At 36.6% G+C, this 26,324-nt stretch overlaps 1 protein-coding gene across 1 annotated transcript in view; it reads right to left on the bottom strand.

The window, feature by feature from the left end:
• LOC123875140 overlaps positions 1 to 26,324 on the bottom strand; it is a 59,332-nt gene that overhangs the window by 15,958 nt on the left and 17,050 nt on the right. Inside the window, exons 3-4 of the mRNA XM_045920821.1 lie at positions 15,756 to 15,803; positions 9,893 to 9,966 (exon numbers count right to left, since the gene is read on the bottom strand). Coding sequence (XP_045776777.1) covers positions 9,893 to 9,966; positions 15,756 to 15,803 — 122 coding nt within the window. The remainder of the gene's footprint in view (positions 1 to 9,892; positions 9,967 to 15,755; positions 15,804 to 26,324) is intronic.

Below are 26,324 nucleotides of genomic sequence, written 5' to 3'. Positions count from 1 at the left end.
GCCGAGGTATTCCGAAGGCTGCCCACATGGCATGCCTAAGCATATCGCAGCTATTTTTGTATCCTACGATGGGCGTTCATTAAAATTTAAATTATATTGTAATAAAAATATCATTGTCTAAAGTTTAATAAAAAGTAATATTTACTCTATTCGGCGCATGAAATCCATTGTCTTGCCGTGTCACAAGTAGGCGCAAGACTTTAGAGAAGCTTTTTAACCCCCGATCCAAAAAAAGGGGTGTTATAAATTTGACGTGTGTATCTGTGTATCTGTCTGTGGCATCATAGCTCCTGAATTAATGAACCGATTTTAATTTAGTTTTTTTTTTTGTTTGAAAGGTGGCTCAATCGAGAGTGCTCTTAGCTATAATCCAAGAAAATCGGTTCAGCCGTTTGAAAGTTATCAGCTCTTTTCTAGTTACTGTAACCTTCACTTGTCGGGGGTGTTATAAATTTTTAATTTACACATATGAGAGGAAAGAACGTCACACATCCATGCCTACTAATAATAAAAATTTAAAAGTGTGTCTGTTAGTCTATCCGATTGAACATATGTTTGTTTGTATGTCTGTTTTCACTTTCATGGCCCATACCAATTAACCGATTTTGGGTAGAAAAATAGCCTGCATCCCGGAAACGTAAGTACGTAAGGACATAATAGGCTACTTTTTATCCCGGAAAGTCGATGAGTTCTTACAGGCTATTTAGAAACCCAAATCCACGCGGATGAAGTCATGAACAATCATCTAGCAAGTATAATATTAAGTATGTTATCTCCTCTACACTAGCTAGCTTTTTTTTTATTAATATTATGAGTAGCTCGATCAAGCCTGTAATAATATTTCGTAGAACTAAACTTATTGCAATTCCACCGGTTCCATTATGCCATGCCTCCGAGTCATTTAAATTAGAAAACTTTCAAGTCCTACACTGCAGCGTCACCTGGAATTACTGAGTAAGACCATGAAGCAGCAGATCTTATTACTAAATCAGACATCAAGTAGCCGACTCATTATACAATTGGAAATGGAATTATATCCATACTTAATATACCTACTTAATAATAAAAAATGCGAAAGTGTGTCTGTCACTCTGCTAAAAAATCTAGTTTAAATTTCCTGGAAAATCAAAGAACTCCCACGGGATTTTCAAAAAGCAAAATTCACAACGAAGATGTCTCGGTCATAAACTTTTCAGTACAGAGATAGCTTGTATTCCGGAAAAGAATAAAGGAAGAATTAAGAATATCTCGGATAATAAAAAAAACTTGGAAAAACCAGCGGTTACGCGGCATGGTACCGGAACGCTAAAATCACTTTTAAATACATCTTTCCCGGTAAACTGGTAAATAAACAGCTATGGCCGAAGCGACCAACCAGATCAGACGATTTAGAAACTATGCATTCCAAAACTGCCTCTGTCGGGAATCAAACCCCGGACCTCAGACGGAAAGACCACTGTGCCAGGGAGGTCACCGAGGCCATTTTGCGGGGCATTGCTACTCTAGTAATATAGCTAAGAACTCTCTTCTTGGCAGCATCTACTTTAAATTTCTAAATTTCTCAAGTTACATTGGAAGGTTGGAAGTTTTCTTGCAAACAAATGAAAGCAAACTACTGGGTTTTTTCCTTGCGCAGATTTTGGTTTTACATACCATCAAAACCATTTGTTTTTATTTACCACCTACTCTGAAATTCCTGAAACGCCTAATAGACCAGGCCACTGTTTTAAATATCCAATTTTCATGAAAATATTTTTTGCGATAGTTACAAATTAAAAACGAAAAAGACGGGTTTTTTGATAATTTTGAGGTTATTGCCAATAATGTCCAATAAAAAAAGTTTTAGATTTTTTACTGTCTACAACTTTTACATTTTTTTTCGATAGGATGCATCAAAAGCCGCATATCACAAAAAACGAATATCCTCCCTTAAACACGCTCCACCCCCCTTATTGGACTTTTACTCGGTTGGGTCGATTTTTCCTTAATAACTACATTTTCCGAGCATGTGTATAGTGTCAAGAATTTTTATTGCCCTACACATGCTCAACCATATTTAGGGTCCTTATAGTAGTACCTGTGGTACCTAAGTACTTCTTCTTTTTAGCCCGAAAGCCCAAATAATAATAATAATAAAAACGTTTATTTGCAAAAAAGATTTACAAGTTATGCATGGACCCCTAACCTAACTAGTTATGTATGAACCCCTAATACCTCAATAATACTCTCAAGTTTCATCGCTAGAACTACAAGCTTCCAATAATGTGACCTATCCGTATAACACAATGTTTTGCAATATCTCTATCGAGCAAATTGCACCCTAACTTCATTCGAGCCTCGCTGTCCACTCAACCCTTCATAAAAATTTACAACAACAAGAGAGATAACTGGAATAAACGTCCCGTGTAAACTGATTTTGTTTGAGGGACTGGTAAAAGTAAAACGCTTAAGCGGATTCTTATAGTAATAAACCAAAGATATTATAAAACTCTAGGCAGGCAAAGCTAGTACAATAACTATTAAATGTTAAAAAGTGAAGACAAATTCGTATGTTTATGTGTTTGGCGCGGACTACATTGAGATTAGCGCAGGGTTTATGCACCTTTTGACACTTTTGAGGGCACTTGGCAAAATGGCAGCCTGTGTGGCGTTACCAAGGTTGTAGTAAACAAATGAAATCACTTCAACAGCCTTACAAGCTTTAATTTGAAATTAAATGAGGAATTAAAAACTTTATACTCAGTAAAATACTTATAAAAAACTTGATATCCCTGTGCTTTTTACCCCCGACGAAAGAAGAGGGTACGCCACATAGTCCCTGTATGCCCTGTATCAGCTGTAGTATGTGGCTTCGTAGCAGCGTAGCATTGTATTCGTAGCGCTCAAACGGATCGATAAAATGATCTTGACAAAAAATCTTTTTATTCAAAGGTCAAGATGGTTCATCCATAGTTCCGTACTAATCCATACTAATATTATAAATGCGAAAGTGTGTCTGTCTGTCTGTCTGTCTGCTACCTTTTCACGGCCCTACAGTTTAACCGATTTGTATGAAATTTAGTATCGAAGTAGCTTGCGTCCCTGTAATTGACATAGGCAACTTTTTATCCCAGAAAATCAAACAGTTCCCACGGGATCTTTAAAAGCCTAAATCCACGCGGACGAAGTCGCGGGCATCCTCTAGTATTATAAATGTGAAAGTGTGGATGCTTGGATGTTTGTTACTCAATCACGCAAAAACTACTGGACGGATTTGGCTGTACTTTGGAATGGAGATAGATTATACTCTGGATTAATACATAGGCTCTATTTTTATCTCTAAAATCAAGGACTTCCCGCGGGATTTCAAAAAACGTAAATCCACGCGAACGAAGTCGCGGGCATCAGCTAGTAACTAATAATCAAGAAAATCATATTCAACTGTTTATAAATTAAAGATAACTAGATGATGCCTCTGATGATGATGATGATGGTTTCTCCTGCGTCGATTTAAGTTTTTAAAAATCCCACGGGAACTTTATGATTTTGCGGGATTAAATGTAGTCTATATTAGTTTCCGTGACGCAAGCTAGCTATGTAGTCTGTATTCTGTACCTGTTTAATACATTACTTAATTCAGATGATCTTTTCTTAGGGGTATCATAGCAGAACAAGTTATTTTACTCCTGTTCCTAGTAGACTAGTAGTCTTACCAAGTGAATAACTGAGAATTTGCTTCCCAATAATTAACCCAAAGTAGGAAAGGCCGCCAAAAGTCTCTAACTTGTCCAAGCGAATTTGTCAGCGACTTTTTCAAAGTTATTATAACTTTTGTTGCAATAATCTGAGCAAACTCCTCAGCGATTGCCCCTGGCTTTTAGTCATGAATGGTTCGGGAGATTGTGCGATATTGGAAATCTACTCTGACTCATGTGCTTGAGAAAAACTGTGAGAGTTTATTCTGATGATTTATCTACAAACTTAGGTCGTTTATTTAGATAACGACGACGCTACGATCACTCTAGCAAAGCGATGCTAACATGTACCTAATACAACGTGGGTGGGTGTGAACCCTGTATGTTTCCATTATTATTTTTACCCGACTACAGCAAAGCCGAAAGGAAGGGTTATAATTTTAGCAGTCTATGTATCTATCTATATGTGTATATATGTATGTATGTTTGTATCCAGATTCTTTAAATTTTTAATTCTGTTTAAATATTTCGTGAAACCAGCGCAGCTATCTCTAAGTGGGCCTTCTTAACTCCCACTCCCAACGTGGCAACGTGAACAGGGCTTCTTTTGTAGAGCTTATTGCTTTTTTAATAAGACAAGAAACCATTCAAAATATAGATGTGGGAAAAGGTAATTTGAGGTATAGGTAGATACATAATCCTATTTGCTTATAAGTAACAACATAGGTACACTATACCATCATTCCCTTGTCATCAAACGGAATCGTGCAGTAAATTTCGGGAACAAGAAAATTTAAATTGATATCAGCTGAAATACGAGGGAAGTATGTTTTTTACCCTTATAAAAAGCCAGCGAGCTGAGTAAAAATCAATCAATAAAAATGTGTCTGCAGGCATTTGTCAGAGTTAATAAGTGAAGAAGGGTCATGTTGATGCTATACCTGCCTACTGAATAGCGTTGGTTTGGTGTGTAATATGTAAGATTAGATAGCAGAGTTTGTAATTTTTCATACTTGAACGTATTTAGGTACTCATATACAATGTTGAGGTATTCGCTCATTTGCGTTGAAACTTTGAAAAGATTTCTCGTCTGCCTATTGACCTCACTAGCTTTTTTCAGTATTATAAGTTAAAACTCATTTACTTATTAAAAAACATAAACAGATTTCTTATATAAATAAATACCATTTTGATGGATATTTTCTTCTATGTGTTAACATTTTTAGAGGAGTTGTAGTCATAATAAGCTTTTCAGGGTTCCGTACCTCAAAAGTCTGTGAATTTGTGGTTAGATCACAAAAAAATAATGTGTTCATGAACAAATAATAAATAGTACATACTTTAATTGTCCAAAGTAATATAACTATACCAAGTGGGGTGTATCAAATGAAAGGGTTTTTACCTGCACGTTCTAAAACAGATTTTTATTAATTTTTATGCATAATAGTTTTTGATTTATCGTACAAAATGTCGGAAAAAATACCCGAGTACGGAACCCTCGGTGCGCGAGTCTGACTCGCACTTGGCCGGTTTTCATTGTTTGCAAGATTATGTTTCCGCTTGGTGCCAATCATTCTACTGAGAAGTGCCTGCATGAAACTCAGTAGAGTATGGCTCGGTATTTATAGCTTTATGCATTATAATATTATGTACATATATTATATATGTACTTACCTTATATTTTAGGAAAGTAAGTTGCCTTTTCTATTATAAATATGAAATATTAACATAAGCCTTTGCGTCACCCTATATCGAAGGCAGAATATAGCAGCTATTTACAAAATTATAATAATGTCTGCGTGCGACTCCATCGCTCATCCCTGTGTCATCCTCAAACGGTTTTTTCCCCGTATTGATGAAGATTTATTCCTGTCAGCCATTTTGTCGACCATCTTGAGCTCATCGCGTATTCCCGTCGTTCTCAGTCTAATTAATATTAGCTTTCTTTGTGTCTACTTATAATACCGTATAATAAATTTTGTCCTTTTGTTTTACAAGAGGACGCCGACGAATTTTCTATTCGTTTGGTTCATTTTATGTTTCGTTTGCAATAATTATAATTAGGTATAATAATTTTTCTCATTCTTTTATCAACGGTTTTCCGTTTTTGTTTTTCTATTACATTTATCGGCGTCCTTTGATACCTATCTTTTAAAATTAACAATATGATATTTTTTAAACAAATTTCTGACGACCAACATAGAAATGGGTATGCGTGCATAATTCACAAACCCTTATTTTAATGGCTACCGTTCCTGGTCTGTTTGTAAAATCAGGTCGAATAAAATTTGTTGTGTTATAATCTAAACCAGTGGTGATGGATTCGCTAGAAACCGTTATAATAATATACTGATGTGCCTTTGTGAACGAGATAGTGACAAAAAACAACAGCGTTTGACAGTTTTTTTTTTGATTCGGATAGAAGTTAGCCCTTGACTGCAATCACACCTGGTGGTAAGTTATGATGCAGTCTAAGATGGAAGCGGGCTAACCTGGAAGGGGTACGGCAGATTTCATTAAACTCATAGGTACTCCTTTGGTTTCTACACGGCACAAACCGGAACGCTAAATTGCTTGGCGGTACGGCTTTGCCAGTAGGGTGGTAACTGGCCACGGCCGAAGCCTCCCACCAGACCAAAACCTAATAAAATATCCACCAGTTTAAAAACCAATTAGTTCTTATCTTCAATCATAATGCGTAACAATAGCGATTCCACTTCATCATATTTAGTGATAGCAGACACTTTTTCAAAATTTCTTTGCAAGCATCGAGTTTTAGTAACTATTACTACCTATATAGGTACTCTAAGGTCGAGTTACATTCGATGCCATAAGATTTCAGAAACAATATTTTACCGCATGTCCCTTCGTGTAACTTGAACTTAATGAACCGATGGCAGAAAATATAGTTACATTTCCCGAATAAAGCCGAAGGTAGAGGGCCTGAATGTAATATTTTCCTCAGCTTACTTTTACGACACGAGGAATAAAAGGCGAGATAAAGCTGATGTATGCTGTGTTTTCCTCATAACGTTGCTTGCCGATAAGTTCATGCATGAAAACAATGCTTCAAGGACATAATATTCGAATGTCTTCGGAATAATTTGTCTTTTTATATCAATGTAAACAAAGAAAACTGTAGTGGTGAAAATTAAGAAAGACAATTATTTTGTGGTGTTGTTCTGTATTAGCGTTGAGTAGGTACATTTTATAGGATAACCCTATAAATAATATTCACAAAATAATATTGAAAAACTCAAGTTACCCGACCACTGCACTTAAGAATACTACGAAAGAATAGCAGATTATAATCTAGAATTCTAAATATTATCTTAGAACCTACACAATCAGAACTTTAATTTGATACCACTGTATATATTATATTCTATCTCTACCTTTTTAGGGTTCCGTACCCACAGGGTAAAAACGGAGACCTATTAATGTCACTCTGCTCTCTGTTTGTCTATCTATCCGTCTGTCTGTCTGTCTGTCCGCGTGTCAAAGGTCTCTGGCTCGTAAACTAAATGAGTCAGAAACTTGAAATTTTCTTATTCGGTGTAGAACGTTGACCCAAAACCAAATATTAAATTAGAAAAATTAAATTATTTTTCAGGGCTCTCCCATACCTACATGAAAAAGGAGCCGAACTTTTTTTTCATCCTAGCATGTGGTGTGGGGTATCATTACTTAGAACTCATAGAGTAGAATATACGAGTATATGTATATTTTTTTTAATCTTAAAAAATTAGGAAATGGGAGGCGGTTAAAGTTGCCAGTATAAGACCATTAAAATGAAAACACTTCTGTGCTTAGTCGCCTAAAAAGGAGAGGTAAGTACCAGATAACCCTTTTTCTATAACAGACGCGTGATGGAGATCGGATGGCGGCGTCAAGTGCTTTTCAGGCAACTTGATGAATGAGTTTCTCGGAATTCAATTATTGAGACGATTAGCTTTTTGTTCAGTGAGACACCTGTCCAGGTGATCGACGGCTAATTAAAAACGTTTCAACTGAATAGTCATAAGTAGGTATATTTTTACTACATAAGGTAGTAGGTACTATTTAAGAATTACCTAGTATTTAATAGAGGACTGATATCCGGATATCGGAGTCCATTTGAATAGCAAAACTTTCAAAAACTTTTTAGGTAGGTACTTTTCAATAGAACGGAATGTGGAATTTGCCAGATATTGAGTTAGGCGGAACATTTGAGTCGAACAAGTGCCGATGAGTTTTCATATAAGGTAAGACTTCCCGAATTTTAGACACGACAGCCAATCTAAACAACTAGTTTTACTACGCAGGAGATTTTGTGTTGCAGTTAGCTAGATAATAGTTGGTCCTTACCGTGCTAAGACAAAGATCTATTTCTATTCCCTCACTCTCGTAGCCTGACGACAATCCAACATGACCTCGACCGGAGAAAGACCTTTGGCGCTCCAACGACTTTAAGTACGTGCTAAGAATTGATCTTGCAGTCATGGGAAATAAAATATATTTAGATTATCTCATGCCATTCCAAAAATCATTCCAAAAATGCCTTTGTAAAATTTGAACAGAAAATAAAGCTGAGTAAACTGTAAAAAGTATCTACCTACAAATGTAGATTAATTAAAATGTTACGCATCAATTAACTAATTTTCCTTACTAATTTGTTAGAATTCCTTTTAAGGAATCTTACAAAGAATTTCCATCAACGATGTGCTCGAATTTAATTTGGAACCGAACTCACCCTTGAATAGCTTAATGACGAGTGGTATATGTATTTGCAGTATTTATAACAACTCCAATTTTAGGGCTTGGACAGACACTACACGCGTCTAAAATATGTCCAACGATACTTTCAGATGTAATAATATGAGGAAATGCAGGTAAGTATGCCTACAAACTAAGGAGTATAGAAATCCTACGTTGCGTTGTTCCTACAAATCTCTGTAGGAACAACGCTGCTGTGTCAACGTCGTTGTCTGCAGTGTGACTGCAGCAGCTAGGTATAACTGTTCTTGTGATACGCCTTGTATTATAACGTCTAGGAGCCACGTTAGGGTGAAAACACCCCAACAAAACACAACAAAACATCCGCCTAAAACATCGGCGGTGTATCAGAAACTCATCCTGTCACGTTAGTCTGTACAGCCCCTTTAAAAGCTCGCACGGACTTTTTTTTGTGAGCCACGTTATCGCCCTTAGACACGTTTTCGTCACGCGGTCTGTTTGCATCAGCCATGTGGCATGTGCCATGACTTTTAGTTATTCCCAATTCGAGCAATTCACAAACACGAAGGCATATAAAGTTATCGGAGATTGTTGGAGCTCGTGCCCAGAGGAGCAAAGTTTTCCAATCAACAAATCGAAAGCCGACGTAAGTTGAATGAGTATGTACTTTATCGTCTGTGTGATTTTGTTTCTCTTTGCAAATTGTTTGCGTAAAGCCTTTAAGACTTAGGCTGGGAGCACACTGGTTGCTATCTCTGATCATCTAACCTTTCTAGCAGCCGAAGAAACAAACTTCAGCTTCTCTGTAGCAGCTATTATAATATACGAGAATGCTTTCGATCGAGTGTCTGGACCGGCTCGAACATGTCTATAACACAGACAGGTCTCTAAAATATCCATAACAGCCTAAACTGCTACAAATCAGCCGCTCAGCTGCTGAATAGAAGCGATCTCTCATACGGTAGCTGTCAATAGGCATCTAAAATAAAGCAGTAAAAAGTACGACGGCAATTAGGGATAGCTGGCATCTTGACCAACGTTCCTTATATAAGTTATGTAGATATAATAAGAAATTGTAGGTTTGTTTCATTCGCAATAAGAAACGCGCATTGGACTCGCACTCCCACAATCGCGTGGTGTGATGGTCGGCTTTAAGCGCTTAATTTAGAGGTGGTTTACACAGTTTCTTGTAGGTAGGTATTATAAATTTTCCTAACCCTATTATAAAATTTCTAAACGAGACCACGGACCCAACACCGGGATCGACAGGTCCAGTCTTACCATGCCGTTAACATCTCACCAAACTATAAACTAAATACATGCATTGCATTACATGAGACAAAAATATCGCGCAAGTAAAAATCGCTATGAAATGAAGCCTTACATCTCATAGCTTGTTGTGCGTCAAAGAGTGATTGTTATAAAACACGAGTCCGCAAGGTTTATAGGATAAATACACTATCAAACAAACAATATTGACGAGAAGCAAACAGTGCACCAACCTTGAACCAGGCCATCGTAGAGTCGTCGTACAGCACCACCCACTCCTCCGTCCACGTGTTCCACAAGTATTTCCCTGCAACAATACCGTTTACATTCATACCGCACGCTTGCAGTTAAACTAGTTCAATATTCGATGAATTCATTTTATGCTATTGTAAAATGGAGTATGAATGTAAAGTTCATAACTTATATAGTAGGTACTGAATGTGAGTAAATGTTTACACACGCTCAGTACCTACCAGGTGTCGAATTAGCAGTGATTTTTTCGTAGAGTTATCAAAGTACCTACCATTAAGTAAAACTGTGGTAAGGTGCATGAGACGGGTCTGCCCGCGAAATTCAAATTTAATTTGGTTTTTCGAAATTCATAACGCCAAATTTATAGGCCAAAAGCCTACTTTGTCGTATTAGTTATAAATTTATAACTAATACGACAAAGTAGGCTTTTGGCACTCAATGGCAGTATCATCAGACCCGTCTCATCGTCGCTCTGCGCGCATTACTGTTAAGTAACGACAAAAATATAACGTTGTTATCTGGTATACCACTACCACTAACGTTACCTTGTTAATGTAACGTGACAAATTGTTAAGTTGTTTTAACGTAAAAATTTTAGTAACGCTAACCAATCCAGCTTTAACCAATTACACCACTCCACCTCACACCACGTTATGCTACGCGACAGGCGCTAATTCAAATCGAATGTTTTACGATTCGATGTTCCATATTTCTATGATCAAAAACAAACTGCAAACACGTTTTTGTTCTGTTTAGTAGCGTTGCGTGTTGGGCGGGATAACGCATAAGTGAGCTTTGCCTATAATGGAATAGACGTGCATGTCCATGTATCTATACTAATTGGCTGCAACCACGTTAGTTAGTAAAATGGCGACACCAATTTATTGTCTCGATTACGGGTTTCCTATTTCGAATATTTGGGTTTTAATTGGCTTTGATACAAAGACGACTTCGAAGTGATCGAACCATCCTCAGCCGACCGACATGGTCCGACTCATAACTTTTGTAATAATCTTTATTTTAGGGCGTCTTTTTCCTTTCGGAACATGCTTCTCCGTAAGGCATAGGGCTCTGTTACAGTGCAACAGTAACAGAGCCCTAGTCTCATCCGACAGAGGTTGGGATAGGGCGCCGTTACAGCCGCCAATTTGGCAAAGCATGGGAAATCGTGTAAATTCCTCGCTTCTCTCCCCCTCGTTACGAACACATTCCACTAATAAGTAGTGTATGTCGTCAGCTGACTCATGACTTCATGAGGCATTAAAGATTAAAGCCTATAGACATCTATATAGTATCACACTAATATTATAAAGGCGAAAGTTTATGTGTATGACGTGCGTGTATGTGTATGTTTGTTACGCAAAACTACTAGACGGATTTGACTGAAATTTGGAATCGAGATAGACAATATCCTGGATTAGCACATAGGCTACTTTTTATCCCGGAAAATCAAAGAGTTTCTACGGAATTTCAAAAAACCTAAATCCACGCGGGCGATGTCGCGGGCATCAGCTAGTCTACGATATAAATGACTTGAGACATTCTTAAGTCACAGAATATAAAATTGTACAATACATTTCACAGCGATCGCAAAGTGGGGCCGAGACAGTAAAATAAATATTACCTACTCAGAAAAAAAATTTTTGCAAATCGGTCCAGAAACCTCGAAAAATCGCTTGAATTGAGAACCGCCTCCTATTTAGCAATCGATAAAAAGGAATTGGCAGTCTACCGCCGACAGAAGTGAAAACTTAAAACTATGAAATAACTGTGTTTTTGTTTGGATTTTCAGATTAACATAAATGTAGTACTTATCCAAAATTGTAGCTGTATAAAGGTTGTTATATAGCCATAATAGGTGTTATATACATGTTTTATATTATATACAGGAATGTTATCCGCGGGGGACAAAAATTGATCACTTCACTGCATCGCATTTAATGCACGCGAGTACCTACCTACTATGGCGAGAAAAATACGAGAGTTATCCTCCTTTGATTAGTATCTACACTCTACAGTCTACACTCTCATCTGCGCAGGCCCTTATTCTGATTTCTGTGATATCAGCGTTATCTGCATTCCGTACGCCGCCACTCACGTTATTGCAGAGATTGGATCAGAGGCTGCGGTTCAAAGAGTACCTACCTATCTATCTACGAGTTTATTATCTCGCATACTATCTCAAATAGTTGACAGTATGGCAGTTTTTGTATTGGAAATTGGGAAACTATCAAAATATCTTTATTCGTTAGATAAAGTTTATCTATCTAACCGAATAAATACTTATCAAGAAGCAGTAGGTACCAGTTTAAAAGTCAGAGCTATAACATAAAGCAATAAGACCTACAAAAGCACTAAGCTAGGGATTATCGAATTCTGATAAAATATGAACTTCATCAATTCCAGTCTACGAGCGATACAGAATCACGATTTCTGGTGGCATTGTGATTCGTCAATCGAAATAGATTGTATGTAAAGTTATTCTAATTTAAATCATTCGGTACGATTTTTTTTGATAGTGTTATACTTATATACTGCTACGGTATTAACCTACCGGCTGATGCAGGCGACTTCATATTTAAAAATCACGTGGAAACTTTTTGATTCTCCGGGATAAAAAAATATTTATAATCATCCTCAGAATACCAGCTATCTCCGTGCCTTTCGTCAAGATCAGTTCAGCGGTTGAGCCGTGAAAAGGTAACACACAGAGAAAAACAGAATTACTTACTTTAGCATTTTAAGTAATATTATTATAAGTAAGTTACATAGATTATGTAACTTTGTTTAGAGCATTCAAACGAAATAAAAACATTAATTTAGGTAGTTACCTACTAAGACGTATTAGAAACCATACGATTCCGATTGACATTCGGCATGTCACGAATCACAATCGTCCGGCAGGAGTGACGGGTGTTGATAACTCGCAAGGGCTTATGAAATTTGCAAGGGACCGTTTATAATAAAAGTTTCCTCAATATGATAGAGACGAATGCTTTGCCTCGTAGGAGAGTTAGTTTGTTAGGTACTTGTGCAAACAATATCACTCCCTACATAATAAAGTAAATACTTACATAGGTAACTTGAGAGCCCCGTTCACGGTATAGCGACAACTCGTTGGTAGGTATAGTGCCGTTTCCACAAATGAAGGAAATAACGTTATCTGTGCGTGTCATCTTTTCCCTCTAACCGCACCTCACCCTGAGAGAGGCCGGGTGAATGAATTTTGCTTGAGATACAAGATTTTTTAGTCAAAAACGGCAAAGCGAGAATTCAAATTGACGTTTAAATTATGCACATTTTTCCCAAAAGAAAACATTTTATTACACAAACTAAAGACATTTGAAATAATTATAAAGTAAAGTGTGACATGACATTGTTCTTTTTTCAATTTTCTAGTTTCTTATATAGTTTATAGCACGAAGTTGCCTCAAAATTTGCCCTAAAATGGAGATTTTGCAAGGGTCGTAACTTTCAAAATAAATATAATTTGACTAAAGATAAATCGATATGCGGCTTAGTTATAGATCTAGGATAACAATAGGCGTAATACGTTTGTATGGAGAAGTACCTAAGAAGGGCCACCTTAATGATCCCTCAGGTGCTCGTAGCAGTGCTACGTAATCAAATCATTTAGGAAAGGTAGAAAAACAATAGTAACCGAATAGCTGGGCGAATCACAGTTACTCGTAGATGAGTGGATAGCCATCGCTCGGACCATCTATTTACAAACATTGGGGTCTCGAGCTGCTAAAAATTCAAATGTCTTTAAGTATTTTACATAGGGCATGCGTAGGACATGCGTAGCTTATGCTACGTCAATACGTATATGTTGCCACCGCCGGCCGCCTACTTCGAATCGCCGCCTGCAGATTCTACTGAAAAAAAACTGGCAAGAAACCCAGTAGGTACTAGTAAAATATAAGTATAATATTATTAAAATGCTTTATGTAAGTATTGTGAACATTTTTCTTTTAAAAAGTTGCAACGTATACCGTAGAAAATTGCAGTTCTCCTCGCAGTCATTACCGGGCCGACCGGCGCGGAAAATCGCAGCTCTCCATACGAGCTTGCGAGCATGTCTATTATACTTACAATAATTGTAAGTATAATATAATATACAAATAGCAGATATATTTTTACCTATGTACAAACTTCTTCCAAAGGACGAACATTCTCTTGCCAAATACATGCACAATACCTAATTTTCCAATATTAAACATTTTGATCGTTTTTGTATTGGAAATCTGTCAACATTCAGTCAGTCAAATCAAGTAAAATTCATTGAAAAACGGTCATAGCATAGTTATAGATCAGCCTCATAAACGGGTGGTCTTCGGTTCGATCAACTTCGATCCATCCATCGATTTTTTTGCTTCATATATTCATAAATATAAGTTCATTTACCTTTATCTATTCGTATTAGCACTTCAATAGTAATATGGAAATAAATAAAACCAAGAGTAAGTAGTACTAGTGTCGTAATCGTAAAGTTGGAGGCGGTCTTTATGAAGAGTAAAGGGAAGATTATGTGTCACCTGCGGCCTAGTTTACGAGCTTTTTGTTATTCCTCTGTCGTCAGCCAATACAAATACTTAGGGTGGTAACGCACTCATCCGACCCGAGTCCGTGAAAATACGTTCCGAAGTACCTAGTCATTATTTCAGTCATTATTTGTATGGTAGCTTACGGACTAGATCCGACTTCCGTCATCCGAGTTATGTCCGTCATCCGTGAGAATATCTCTGATGTGCCTTAGATTCAAATTGGAGATAGGTAGGCCATACAGTACGCGACAGGTTGAGATGGCAATCGAGGTGGGGTCGCCCCGCCTCACACTCCAGATTACCATTTCGATGTGTGCATTTGACGGTCTTATATAGCTAAAATCCGCGATTTGTGTTTCCTAGCATTTAAAATCCGGGTATCTTTAAAACAAGTGTGAATAGAGGAAACGCGTCTCACACACCATCACTTTCCATCAGGTGTGATTGTGGTCAAGCGCTTGCCTATGATGAATTAAAAAAAAAATATGTCTATCTCGTAAATGCTGCAGAATCTGATATGAATATCCTAGATTTTGTTATAAAATATGTTATCCTTACAAAAACCCCCTTAGCTTGATTTTTTAAAGATAGATTTCTCTTTAAAATATGTAAACATTTTTATGTTTTTACATTCGCCTTACATTTTCAGATTAGCGAAAGATCTTTTGATATAGGTCCCTAGATATTTTAAAATAAAAAGGTAAAAGAAACGAAGGTAACGAGGGATGAGGCTATTTAACAAATGGATTTCATCATTTTCATCTCTTTTCATTTAGATAATTAAATATACCTACCTAGTATAAAAAAAGTTTCATGCCGTGTAAATATGTCGATATTCACTTAGGTATAATATTTGACTTCGAAACTTAGCGGACGTCAATGCTGCTAATATGCTGAAGAACTTTGCGACATTCTTCCATAAAAAATTTGAATTCCAACTCCTCAATCTTGATGCTGCAGGGGATCTGACCAATCCACGCGGGCGAAGCTGCGGGCATCATCTAGTTATTTATTAATTTCAGTCAATTTTTACAATCTGAGCCACTACGATAGCTACGTCATATTGTTTCTAAAAAACTTACGTAACTATAAAAACAAATTATAGCTACCCATCTTTTTTGCGTGACCATGTTTATATAACCATCGGGTGCAGTATTTTTGAGCAACATTATTGAAAACCGTGTTTACGATTACACGTAAGTAATCTTTGAAATATGTAAGCCCCAGCCAATGCGTGCGAAGTTGTGGCGAGTAGGATACGAATATTGTTTAATATTCTAAGCTATACTATACTTACGTTTGTACCGTAGCATATAACCGCCTTTGATTTGTGTTCCACCATGTTCTGAAACAAACCATTTGTAAATTAATATAATACATTATGTTCTACCTAACCTTCTTTAGGGCAGAAACATAGTTTTAACACGCGGCGCTGTTTAATGAAACGCACACAACGTATACAAAAGGCAGTTATATATTCACAAAAGGCAGATAGGCACCTAGATATACTAATTACTTGTTTGCCAGCGAAGTTCGAGTCAAATGTTGTGACGAGGTCTAAATAATTACTGAAAAATGTAGGTAACGGTAGACCAGGTAGGGTAAGTAAGAACCTGCATGTATAGGACCAATCTACAATAATCCGATTGCAAAGATCACATCAATATACATTGCGGGAAAGCAAAAGTCATGCGACTTTTCTAAAATATTGCAAAGTAAATTCTCAAGCTACGCATAATTTGAGAACAAATTCAATAATAAATCGACCCAGCGAGCCGACGGGGGCATTCGTCCTTCTTTCATTTGCCTGTATACAAAATACATTAGGTACCTATCTACATAGTAAAGTTAAACTTCAATTCATCTATATACAGTTTCAAACAGTTTAGAATTGACGCTTCGCAACGCTTTGACACTTCGCCAATGCGTCTCGAGTCTAACAATCATTCAATTAGAGCTTTTAGATGGTAACACGTGTTTCGAATGGTTACTAGACCTTCAAATAAAGTCAGCGGGACCTCACATCGTAACTGCGATAATCCATCATTGTTTCTCGTGATGAATAGTGCAAATACCCACCTACTATTTATTCTATTTTCCTCTCGGTAAATACGCTTGATCAATATGTTGTTGTGCATTAGGCATTTTATTGGTTGGCGGTGATTTATATTAAGTTACATTTACCAAAATTTTCCCAAAAGGTCTCAATGAGCAAGGGAATGAGTTATGCTCAGAGTTCTTCCAAGTATGATATGACATTAAATCAGAAATAAGTGGATTTGTAGAAGAACCATAGAGTAACAGAAACAAAATAATATTTAACAATTAAGTACCTAACTAACTACAGAGCTTTTCAGTAGAAATATTTAACCAGGTATGCAAAATTAGTCCTTAAGTTACAAAGACATTTACTTTTTAAAGTAGTTAAGTAATTGATTTTTAAGTAGTTCTCTAATCGCTTAAATTGGTAGCTTACCATGTTATACTATTAGTTCTTTACTAGAATGGCGCTATAGGTAGCTACTAGTTATGACGTACTAATATCTATTAGGTTTATCGACAAAGATCTTTTGTGAGTTTACTTTATCTCAAATTCGTGCCACGCATGCTCATGATACCACAACCACCCTTAAATTTTCCTGTTTACTCACGATATACGCGCAGTTAACCCATGTACATACCAACTCGACGGTTTATATTGTTTCGATATCCGCTTGATATCATAATAAAACTTCAATACATACAATATTATGTATTTTGTTCATGAACTTGTAGATGGAGATGTCTTTATTACCTATAAGGTTATTAAAAATATAATATAGGATAAGGCCGTTTGTGTACTTATTCGTATTCAGTTCGTTTTCTTGATTCGAGAAAACACGATTCAAAGTGGCCGTCATACATAACGTACGTACTTACGCGTGTGCGTTTGATTCAAAATACGAATGAGTATACACACGCCCAGACAAAGAATTATTTATATTAGAGCGGTCAGTGCACAATGAGGCGAAAATTGAAATATTAGGAATCTGGTGTAAGGAACCGTGACGTTGAGTTTAAATCAAATACTGCATTCAAGAATTTCAAAAAATCTCACACACAGGTTAGGAATCAAACCCGTAGTTTTTCTGTACGTCTGAAATAAAAAGAAACAGACCATTAGGCTTTTCTGGGTGAGTTCTTAGTTCATCAAAATATGTCCTCTAAATTGCAAAACTTAGCTTTGGCAAATCACTTGTGGATACTCGCAGCAAGTCAATTTCAATTTCAACAAAAACTTGCAGAAATTGACACTGAAATGGCAATAGCTGACTTCTGCAAGCTATATTGCTATGGCTATTGGACACAGCTCTCACACAACTTTAGAAATATTAGTTCAAATAGGAAAATTCACATATAAAATGAACAAAAGGGGTACTAGTAAAAAGTTCGCTAAAGAAAAAGTACTTTATTTAAACTGAGAAACAGACACCGTAGGTATCCATTTATTTAAGTCCTGATTCCTGAACTTAGCGAAATGTACCTAATGCAACGCCATTGCAGGAATTTACGTCGGAACTTTTAGTAAATGGTATGAGCGGTAATTTGTCGTTTACCCGCTCAAACCTGAAATCCGAGGGTAAACATGTAGAAAAATAGATAATAGTAACATATTATCTACTCTATCTTGGACGAGAGCTATTCTCTCGATAAAATCGTACGACGCAAATGTTTTTCCGGGCATTCGATTTATCCGTTCTGTTGGACTTATGTTCCTTTTAACCTATGATTAGCTATGATAAGAGAAATAACGCTGACATAGTCGCAGACAGTACAAGTAGGTCTACTACTTTAGTTAATTTCATTTATTTATACACGTAATGTACTGTGCATAGCTTTAGAACTAACTTTTATATCTACTACAGACTAAAATAATACCTCTTTGATTTTCTCTCGTAACAAAATGTCCTTTCAAAAGGGTATCTTTACGTACCGATCCACCATGAAAGCAGTCACGCTAAAGTTACATCTTGGGTTATGGGTCTTGTAAGAAAGCTCAGAGTCACTCAGCGGGAGATGGAGAGAGCTATGCTTGGAGTTCCTTTTCGTGATTAAATCAAAATGAGGAGAAAAAAACATAATATTTTCTCGTCAAGATTATAACTAAGCATAAGTAAAAAAAACCGGCCAAGTGCGAGTCAGACTCGCGCACTGAGGGTTCCGTACTCGGGTATTTTTACCAACATTTTGAACGATAAATCAAAAACTATTATGCATAAAAATAGATAAAAATCTGTTTTAGAATGTACAGGTAAAGCCCTTTAATATGATACCCCCACTTGGTATAGTTATCTTAGTTTGAAAATTGAAACACGTTTTAATTTTATTTTAAAAGATGTAACCACAAATTCGCGGTTTTCAGATTTATTCCTGTATTTGTGCTATAAGACTTACCTACCTGCCAAATTTCATGATTCTAGGTCAACACGAAGTACCCTATAGGTTTCTTGACAGACACGACAGACAGACAGACAACGAAGTGATCCTATCAGGGTTCCGTTTTTCCCTTTGAGGTACGGAACCCTAAAAATAATAATATCGTATTCAAACTATTAGGAAACGATTGTGAAGCAGTAACTAACAATGTCAGGGAAACAATAGAATAGGTACAGTTTTTGTAAATGCTTGCTCTATTTTTCACAGTAACACAATGGGGATAAACTTTGTTGCATTGTTTTCGTCGTTAGTCTGATAAAAGGATAAAAGTTGAATCATAAAACTCCTATCATGGGTAATATGTCAAGGTAACAAAATGTTTTAGATATGTACAATTTATAAGATAGATCAGATCGGGATAACCCTATCTCTGAAATAATAATGTAGGTATATCTAATTAAAAGCACATTAGGTGTTTGTAATTTATTTGTTTAATTATGCATTTGCTTATAAGTCCTAGAACTCTTAGTCTAAGTGAGCTTTAGTGCTGATTTTTATTTTTCACAAGGAGAATGGATACTCGGTAAAACATTCACATAAAAATCTAAACCTACTTATTAGATATTATAGTTTAAGTACGTCCACTTGTGCGAAGCTGGGGCGGTTCAGCTAGCTAGTAGGTGCCTATTTTATACAAAAACTGTACGCAACAAGCCGAGATGGCAATTATAGGAGTGGGGACACCCCGCACACCCGTATACTAGCCCCGCGCTAACCAGGTACGGGATAGCGCGGGTGAAGTGCGGGTGTGCGAGACGTCACTCCGCCTCATACCCCGATTGCCATCTCGACCTGTCGCGTACTATACCTACAACTTCAAAAGCCGTGACTTCTATGTTTATCTTTAGAAGATAAGTAACTAACTACTATCCTTACTCTGTGCTAACATTATGTAACATAATCAACCAACTTCTCCAAAGGTCATAACAATCCGTAATACCATGTTAGAGTTAAAAACCGGTCAAGTGCCGTACATAATTATAAACATCATATTTTGGGTGCATCATATTTTGGGTACAAATACATGTTTCTTTTCCGAGCTAGAACATCGCAATAAACCGTGAAAGAATAACCCAAAAAATGTTCGTTGGTTTTGATAGCAGCTTACAAACTAAGGTTTGTACTTAACCATTACTTAACTCATTCAGCCTACGAGCTAGAGGCTTGTGACACGCGGACAGACAGATGGACAGACAGGAAGCCAGACAGCAAATTGACATTAATAGGGCTCTGTTTTCACCCTTTGGGTACGAAACCCTGAAAAAGTATAATATACGGGGAGAATAATAGAAGGCGCGTCTATGATTGCGCTTTTATTTTTAATAGCGATCCATATTATTTTACACTTCCACAAATGGGGGTAACGTTTCCCCCATTGTTCTCATGATTACCCCGGAGCAATTTGTTTCCCTTCACTATTCGATTCACTGAAGCTAAAGTAACTATTGTTAGTATTTTTTTTTAATATTTATTGTGATGTCACGAGGAAATGGAACAAAGTTTTATTGTTTTCACTGCTGCTTATTCATCGCTATTGTGCCTTTTAAATATGAACTGCAAACCCTTAGCATATAGGCACAACAAAGTACCTAAGTGTCTGTCTGTGATTTCAAAAATCTGCCTTTTATTAAGTGTTTAGCACATCTTATCAAAATTCCAAATAAAAAACATACCTAAGTATCTATTTATTATAAAAACGTTTATAAGTATACTTTCAAGTACGTACGTATATAAGTAAAAAGTCAAAAATCCCGTGGGAACTCCTTGATTTTTCGTGATAAAAAGTAGCCTATGTCGTTGATTGAAAAGAACAAACCAACAAACAAACACACTTTCGCATCATAAAATATGTAGGTACAAGGCTTAGTGATATAAGTAGTTGCCTGCGGGAGATTCTTTTTTGTAAAGAAATAATATTTTCGGATTCTAATCGAAAGGAAAAACGAAACCTTTATGTTCGCCCAAGGTCCATCTAAAATATAGATTTTTTGAAAATTGTTTTTGATATTACAAGTAGGTACTATGTTAAAGAATATTTCATTGAAAGCTCGATTTTTTGTTATTTTTCATTTCATATTTTGTTGCTTATTAAGAAGGTCTAAGAAAATCGATTTTCATTCATAAGCGATCCGACCCTTTCAAACTTACAGCGTACGTAGGTATATTAGTAAATAAGTAATATGCTCTATGTATAAGGTTTGTGTATAAAATACGTTGGCGGTCGAGCCGAGCTTATATTATGTAGCTCTATGTAACCTTTGTATGATAAGCTTAATCCAAAACCTTTCACTAAGATTGGTAGGACTTTTTATGATTCAACTCCAACGCAAACAGGTCAAGGCCCAAGTGGCGTTGAAAACATTATTTACCTATGTGAAATTTACTAAATTAAAAATTGTGCACTATGTTAAATTTACTGATCACCCTAAATGACGAGTGGTGGAGAGTATCTTGGTCATAGGTTGGTGGTCTTACTTATATCATAGAGATGGCCCCTGGCGAGGGTAATTTTGGGAAATGATAATTTCTAAATTAACTCAGGAGCAGGGCTAGTCCAGTCCAGAAAGAATTTGGCCGCCCTACCTGCAATGCAAAGAAGTTACGCCAAGTAATTTGATGATTTCGCACTATATACCACTTACAAATTGATCAAGGTGGCGCTGGTCAAGGTAGCGCTTGATAAAACTGCCACACCTCTTTCAAAACTCATACCTACCACCCTAACAGCTGTTACATGTTATATAGATATCTATGTACTTTCTCGCCCTATAGCTACATGCAAATTTTTAACCTTTAACATTCATAGATTGCGGAAAACGCTACACTATCATTATATTACAGCCCGACTGTAATGTATGAGTCCCTGGGCATTACTTGATCATAATATGATATCCTGCAATTTATAAGTGACTTTATGATATTATGGGAAAATAAAATGAGCTTTTTTAAAGCTCCTTTAAATCATTAAAGCTTTAAGAGGGTAATTTTATTACTTGGCCTCAAGGTATATTGTGACAGTCAAGCGAGGCAAAGTGTTAAATTGGCTAAGAGCAGAGTACCTAACTAAGTACCTACTTATTTGTTTGCAATTACAATGCATTAGCAAACTAATATATTGCGTCCAAATTGATGAGCGAATGTGCTCTTGCTCCTGTCGAGGGCTTGTTACGGACTAAGTTTACTTTGCAACATTTTAACCCACGACCCAAAAAGAGGAGTGTTATAAGTTTGACGTGTGTATCTGAGTATCTGTGTATCTGTCTGTGGCATCGTAGCCCCTAAACTAATGAACCGATTTTAATTTAGTTTTTTTTGTTTGAAAGGTGGCTTGATCGAGAGTGTTCTTAGCTATAATCCAAGAAAATTGGTTCAGCCGTTTGAAAGTTATCAGCTCTTTTCTAGTTACTGTAACCTTCACTTGTCGGGGGTGTTATAAATTTTTAATTTACACTTGTAGAAAAGACAGATTACTGTGCTTCGACGCAGCTGCCATGTGCCTTTAACCTTACCCAGAACATCGATTCAGTGGGTTTAGGTCAGTAACTTATTTTCTTTTTCAAAACGAAATGTAAAAATCTAAAGCCACAACTCAAGAAATCTTCATAATGGTCACTAGTGCAGCGGACGAATGGAATACAAATAGGTATCTTTAGCCAAAACGTTTTCATCCCACACTAACACAGGTGTCGGTTCGGCGCGACAGCTGTGCCGATATTGGTTTTATGCTAATGCCTATTGACTCAAAAGAGAGGCAGCTCCGGCCTCCGTCAGAGTTCCCATTTTCACAGATAAAACCCAGCGGATACTTTATTATTCCCCTTTGAAGGCTCATCCGAAAACGATCATTTGAAGAATGGAATCATATGATAAAAGACTTGGATATTAAGTCTTGGCTTTTTCAAATAAAACTGAAGCCCGATTTACTTGGATATTTCTTCTTATCTACTTATATAGCATAGTAAAAACTATTTATATAAAAGTTGGTATCGCAAATGCTATTCAATTTTTAAAAGCTCCGAAACGATTTTTTTAAATGAGCGTGTAATACCTTTGATGGCACGGTCATTAAAAAAATCGCGTGCAGTTTCAATCGTGCGCGTTAGGAAGTTACACTAATATGGTGTGGCTCCATGGGCAAACATTTAGCAAATCTTTGGCATTGGCGAATGCATCGAGTTTGGCGCATTATACGAAAGTTCGGTATTTGGCAAATCTTCTCACCAGTGTAGCCACCACACTCGGGATACAGCAAACGTTTTAATCTAAGATCCGACCCCTTTCGAATCTGCAGGATACTTGTCTGGTTTTTTTTTACAGAACTTAATTTTTATGAATGATTCATCATAACAGTAAAGACACATGATAACGCTGCTATCATTAACTTAACTATATATTATTATATTATTATTAACTTAAGTACCTACTTCCCATCAAAAATATTATCAATATTATCTACTAACAATATTTTCCGCGTTATTGTTTTTCAATATTCTAACTGACCGCTTTCATTGTGATTGTGCATCCGAGTCGAAAGGAAAGCAGTCTGAGCTGAATGGAATTTTCAGGACAAATTGGTCTAATATTAAGGTTAACGATACAATAACGTTGCCCCGCCCGTTACACCAGCTTATCCACAGACCTCTACTAATACAAGTACACTGGACTTGCGATTGCCGACCTGTTTTTGAAGCAACTTGATTTTGGCGCTGATAGCAACAGTGAACTCATGTGAACGTACTCGGAACTAAATTTTAGTGATGAGACATCTGTCAAAATAGTATCAATACGAAGACCAGTTTGACACAAAATGACAATTTTCCCGGTACGCTTGGTGGTGCGGTTTGAATCAGCACGAAAAATAGCTGTCATTTTTTATGGCACACCTCTTCCAGTGTTCTAGTATAGTATGTACACCCTTTTACCTCGTCTCACTAATATCCTCTGTAACATGGTTGCTGGGCAGAGATCGCTTTAAACTTTAAAGCGATAAGGCCGCCAAATTGTACTAATATTTTTGTTGTGTAATGTTTTAGTTTTGTTTCTATTTATGCTGGTGTACAAGAAAGCATATTTCTATTTTCTAAGTCCATTTCAGTAAGCGTTTCTCATGTTACGAGTATGTATATTGAATTACCTGTCTAGAACCTGCCTAGGTACGTGTATATTTAATTTTCTATTTCATGAGGCCTATCGAAGCAGTTCAGTTACAGCACACACCCGACAATTCATTCAAGCGAATAGATATTTATTCATTTATATTCACAATGACAGCGCCATACGTAAATCGAGTGGGACAAGGACACCGCTTAACATAATACCACAGTACAAACAGAATAGTAGGCTAACTAACGCCGATCGGCGAGTTAATTACCTACTCCTGCGTTGACGCCTAGGGTTGTCACTTTTATTTTTAACTAAATATTATTTGCGTATTATGTATGACAGCACTAGGTTTTTAATTTCGTAATAATAATAATAATGAAATGTTTTACCAATTCATAAATGGGGTGTAAATAAAAGACGTTTTAAAAAGAAAAGACAAATTTTAAAAATTCTATCTTCAGCTTTGAATACTTCACACACGAGTATGCGACGTGTTGGCTTATCGGACAAATCTTCGCGATCGATTGATCGTAGCCATTGTAAGCGCCTGAAACAATTAAATGAATAAGCCAAATAAAAGAAATATTAAGTTATAAAACACGTATTTTAGAAAATCTAACCTATTACTATGCCCCCTTATTAATAAACGTAGACTAGACGGAATGAAATGACACTCTAATCTACGTTTAATAATCAGGGGGTTAGAGCTTACACAAAGAGTAAACCCAACAGAAAAACATCACTTGTGAAAATTTCAACTGTCTAACTATCATGGTTCATGAGATACTGCTTGGTGACAGACAGACAGACAGACGGACAGCGTAGTCTAAGTAGTAGGGCGAATTACATACGTATTACGTACAAAACATCTCACATAACACCCCTGAAGTATAAGTATTTACATATGTACGGAACCCTCGGTGCGCGAGTCCCACTCGTACTTGGCCGATTTAGGTGAAAAATTAAAAAGTTAGGCTTATTCAAATGAAAACTTGGTCAACTAACCCCGGTCTCCCCTACTCCATAACTTAAATAAGTAAGTAAAAATTTTTTCTGTAAAAATTGATATTATTCTAATTTTATTCTATCTAAATATAAAATATTAAATATATTAATAGGTACCTAGTACATCCAGACACGGATCCTGGGCTAGCACACATAGGTACCTACCGACACATAATTTTATTACAAAAATGTTTAGGTACTTACGTGTCTTGTTCACTAGGTATATTGAAGAATGATAAGTCCGGTTTGTTGGAGTCGTTATTGAGACACCCGAAGACACCACAATAAATTTTGGCTTTTTTTGAAGTCATAATTGTTACTAACAAAAAAAAAAAGAGCGAGCGTGCAACGTAATACGCAATTGCGCGCGATTAGCATTGCGGCGCGGCCCGTACTGCCGGCCACTTGAGCCACTTGAGACTATGCGAATGTGTGCGTGAAACTTCCGTGCGTACACGGCGCCCGCTGCTCACGCATACATTCAAACCGGCGGCGGCCACTTTGTATGAAGTTAAACTACTGTTCTGTTTGTACTGTGATAATACTAGGCGTGACCTTACGTTGCAGGTGCGGGAGTGTCGCTTTTTTTACGTATCCAGTAATTGAAAGTGAATGCGCGCGAATTTGACGCTTCGGCTCTATACCAATGTGTTTTGGTAGTAGGTAATAGGTATATAACACTACGTGAATATTTAATTTATTGGCATAACCTTATTACTGTATCGAGGAATTTCCAGCGTAATATCATAAGCTTCTATTGAATTAATTTGGAATGTGGAGTCAGCCAATTAGTATAGTTACCCGCGGCTAGGGCTATCTTAATTTAAAACTCAATCATTTTGATGAATAAATTGTGTAAACTTGAGGTTGAATGTTAATTTATTTAAGAGTTACTGGGCCGAATACAAGTAATATAAAGGCGTAGACTAGAGGGAGGTATAGCAGGGCGATCCTTCAGTGTTTTGTCTCATGGCGACGACGACGCGACGATGCGAGTTTCATGATTTCAAAGATATTGAGATTTCTTTGAAATAATAATTTACTTAGTAGACTGAAAACTCAATGAATTCATATCTCTCTCACTCTTCTAAAAATATTATATATTATTATACTCTTTATTTGTAAGTATACAAAAAAATATCTCTCTTTACCTATACAAAAAAAAAACAATACAAAAGGTATTGCTAATTATTTTTGTGAAGTTTAGAAAATATTAGCTGATGCCCGCGACTCCGTCCGCTTGGATTTAAGTTTTAAAAACCCCTTGGGGACTGTTTGATTG

The sequence above is a fragment of the Maniola jurtina genome, chromosome 19 (genome assembly GCF_905333055.1).
Source record: "Maniola jurtina chromosome 19, ilManJurt1.1, whole genome shotgun sequence".
Lineage (NCBI taxonomy): Eukaryota > Metazoa > Arthropoda > Insecta > Lepidoptera > Nymphalidae > Maniola > Maniola jurtina.
This window is presented reverse-complemented; position numbering and strand designations above follow the sequence as displayed.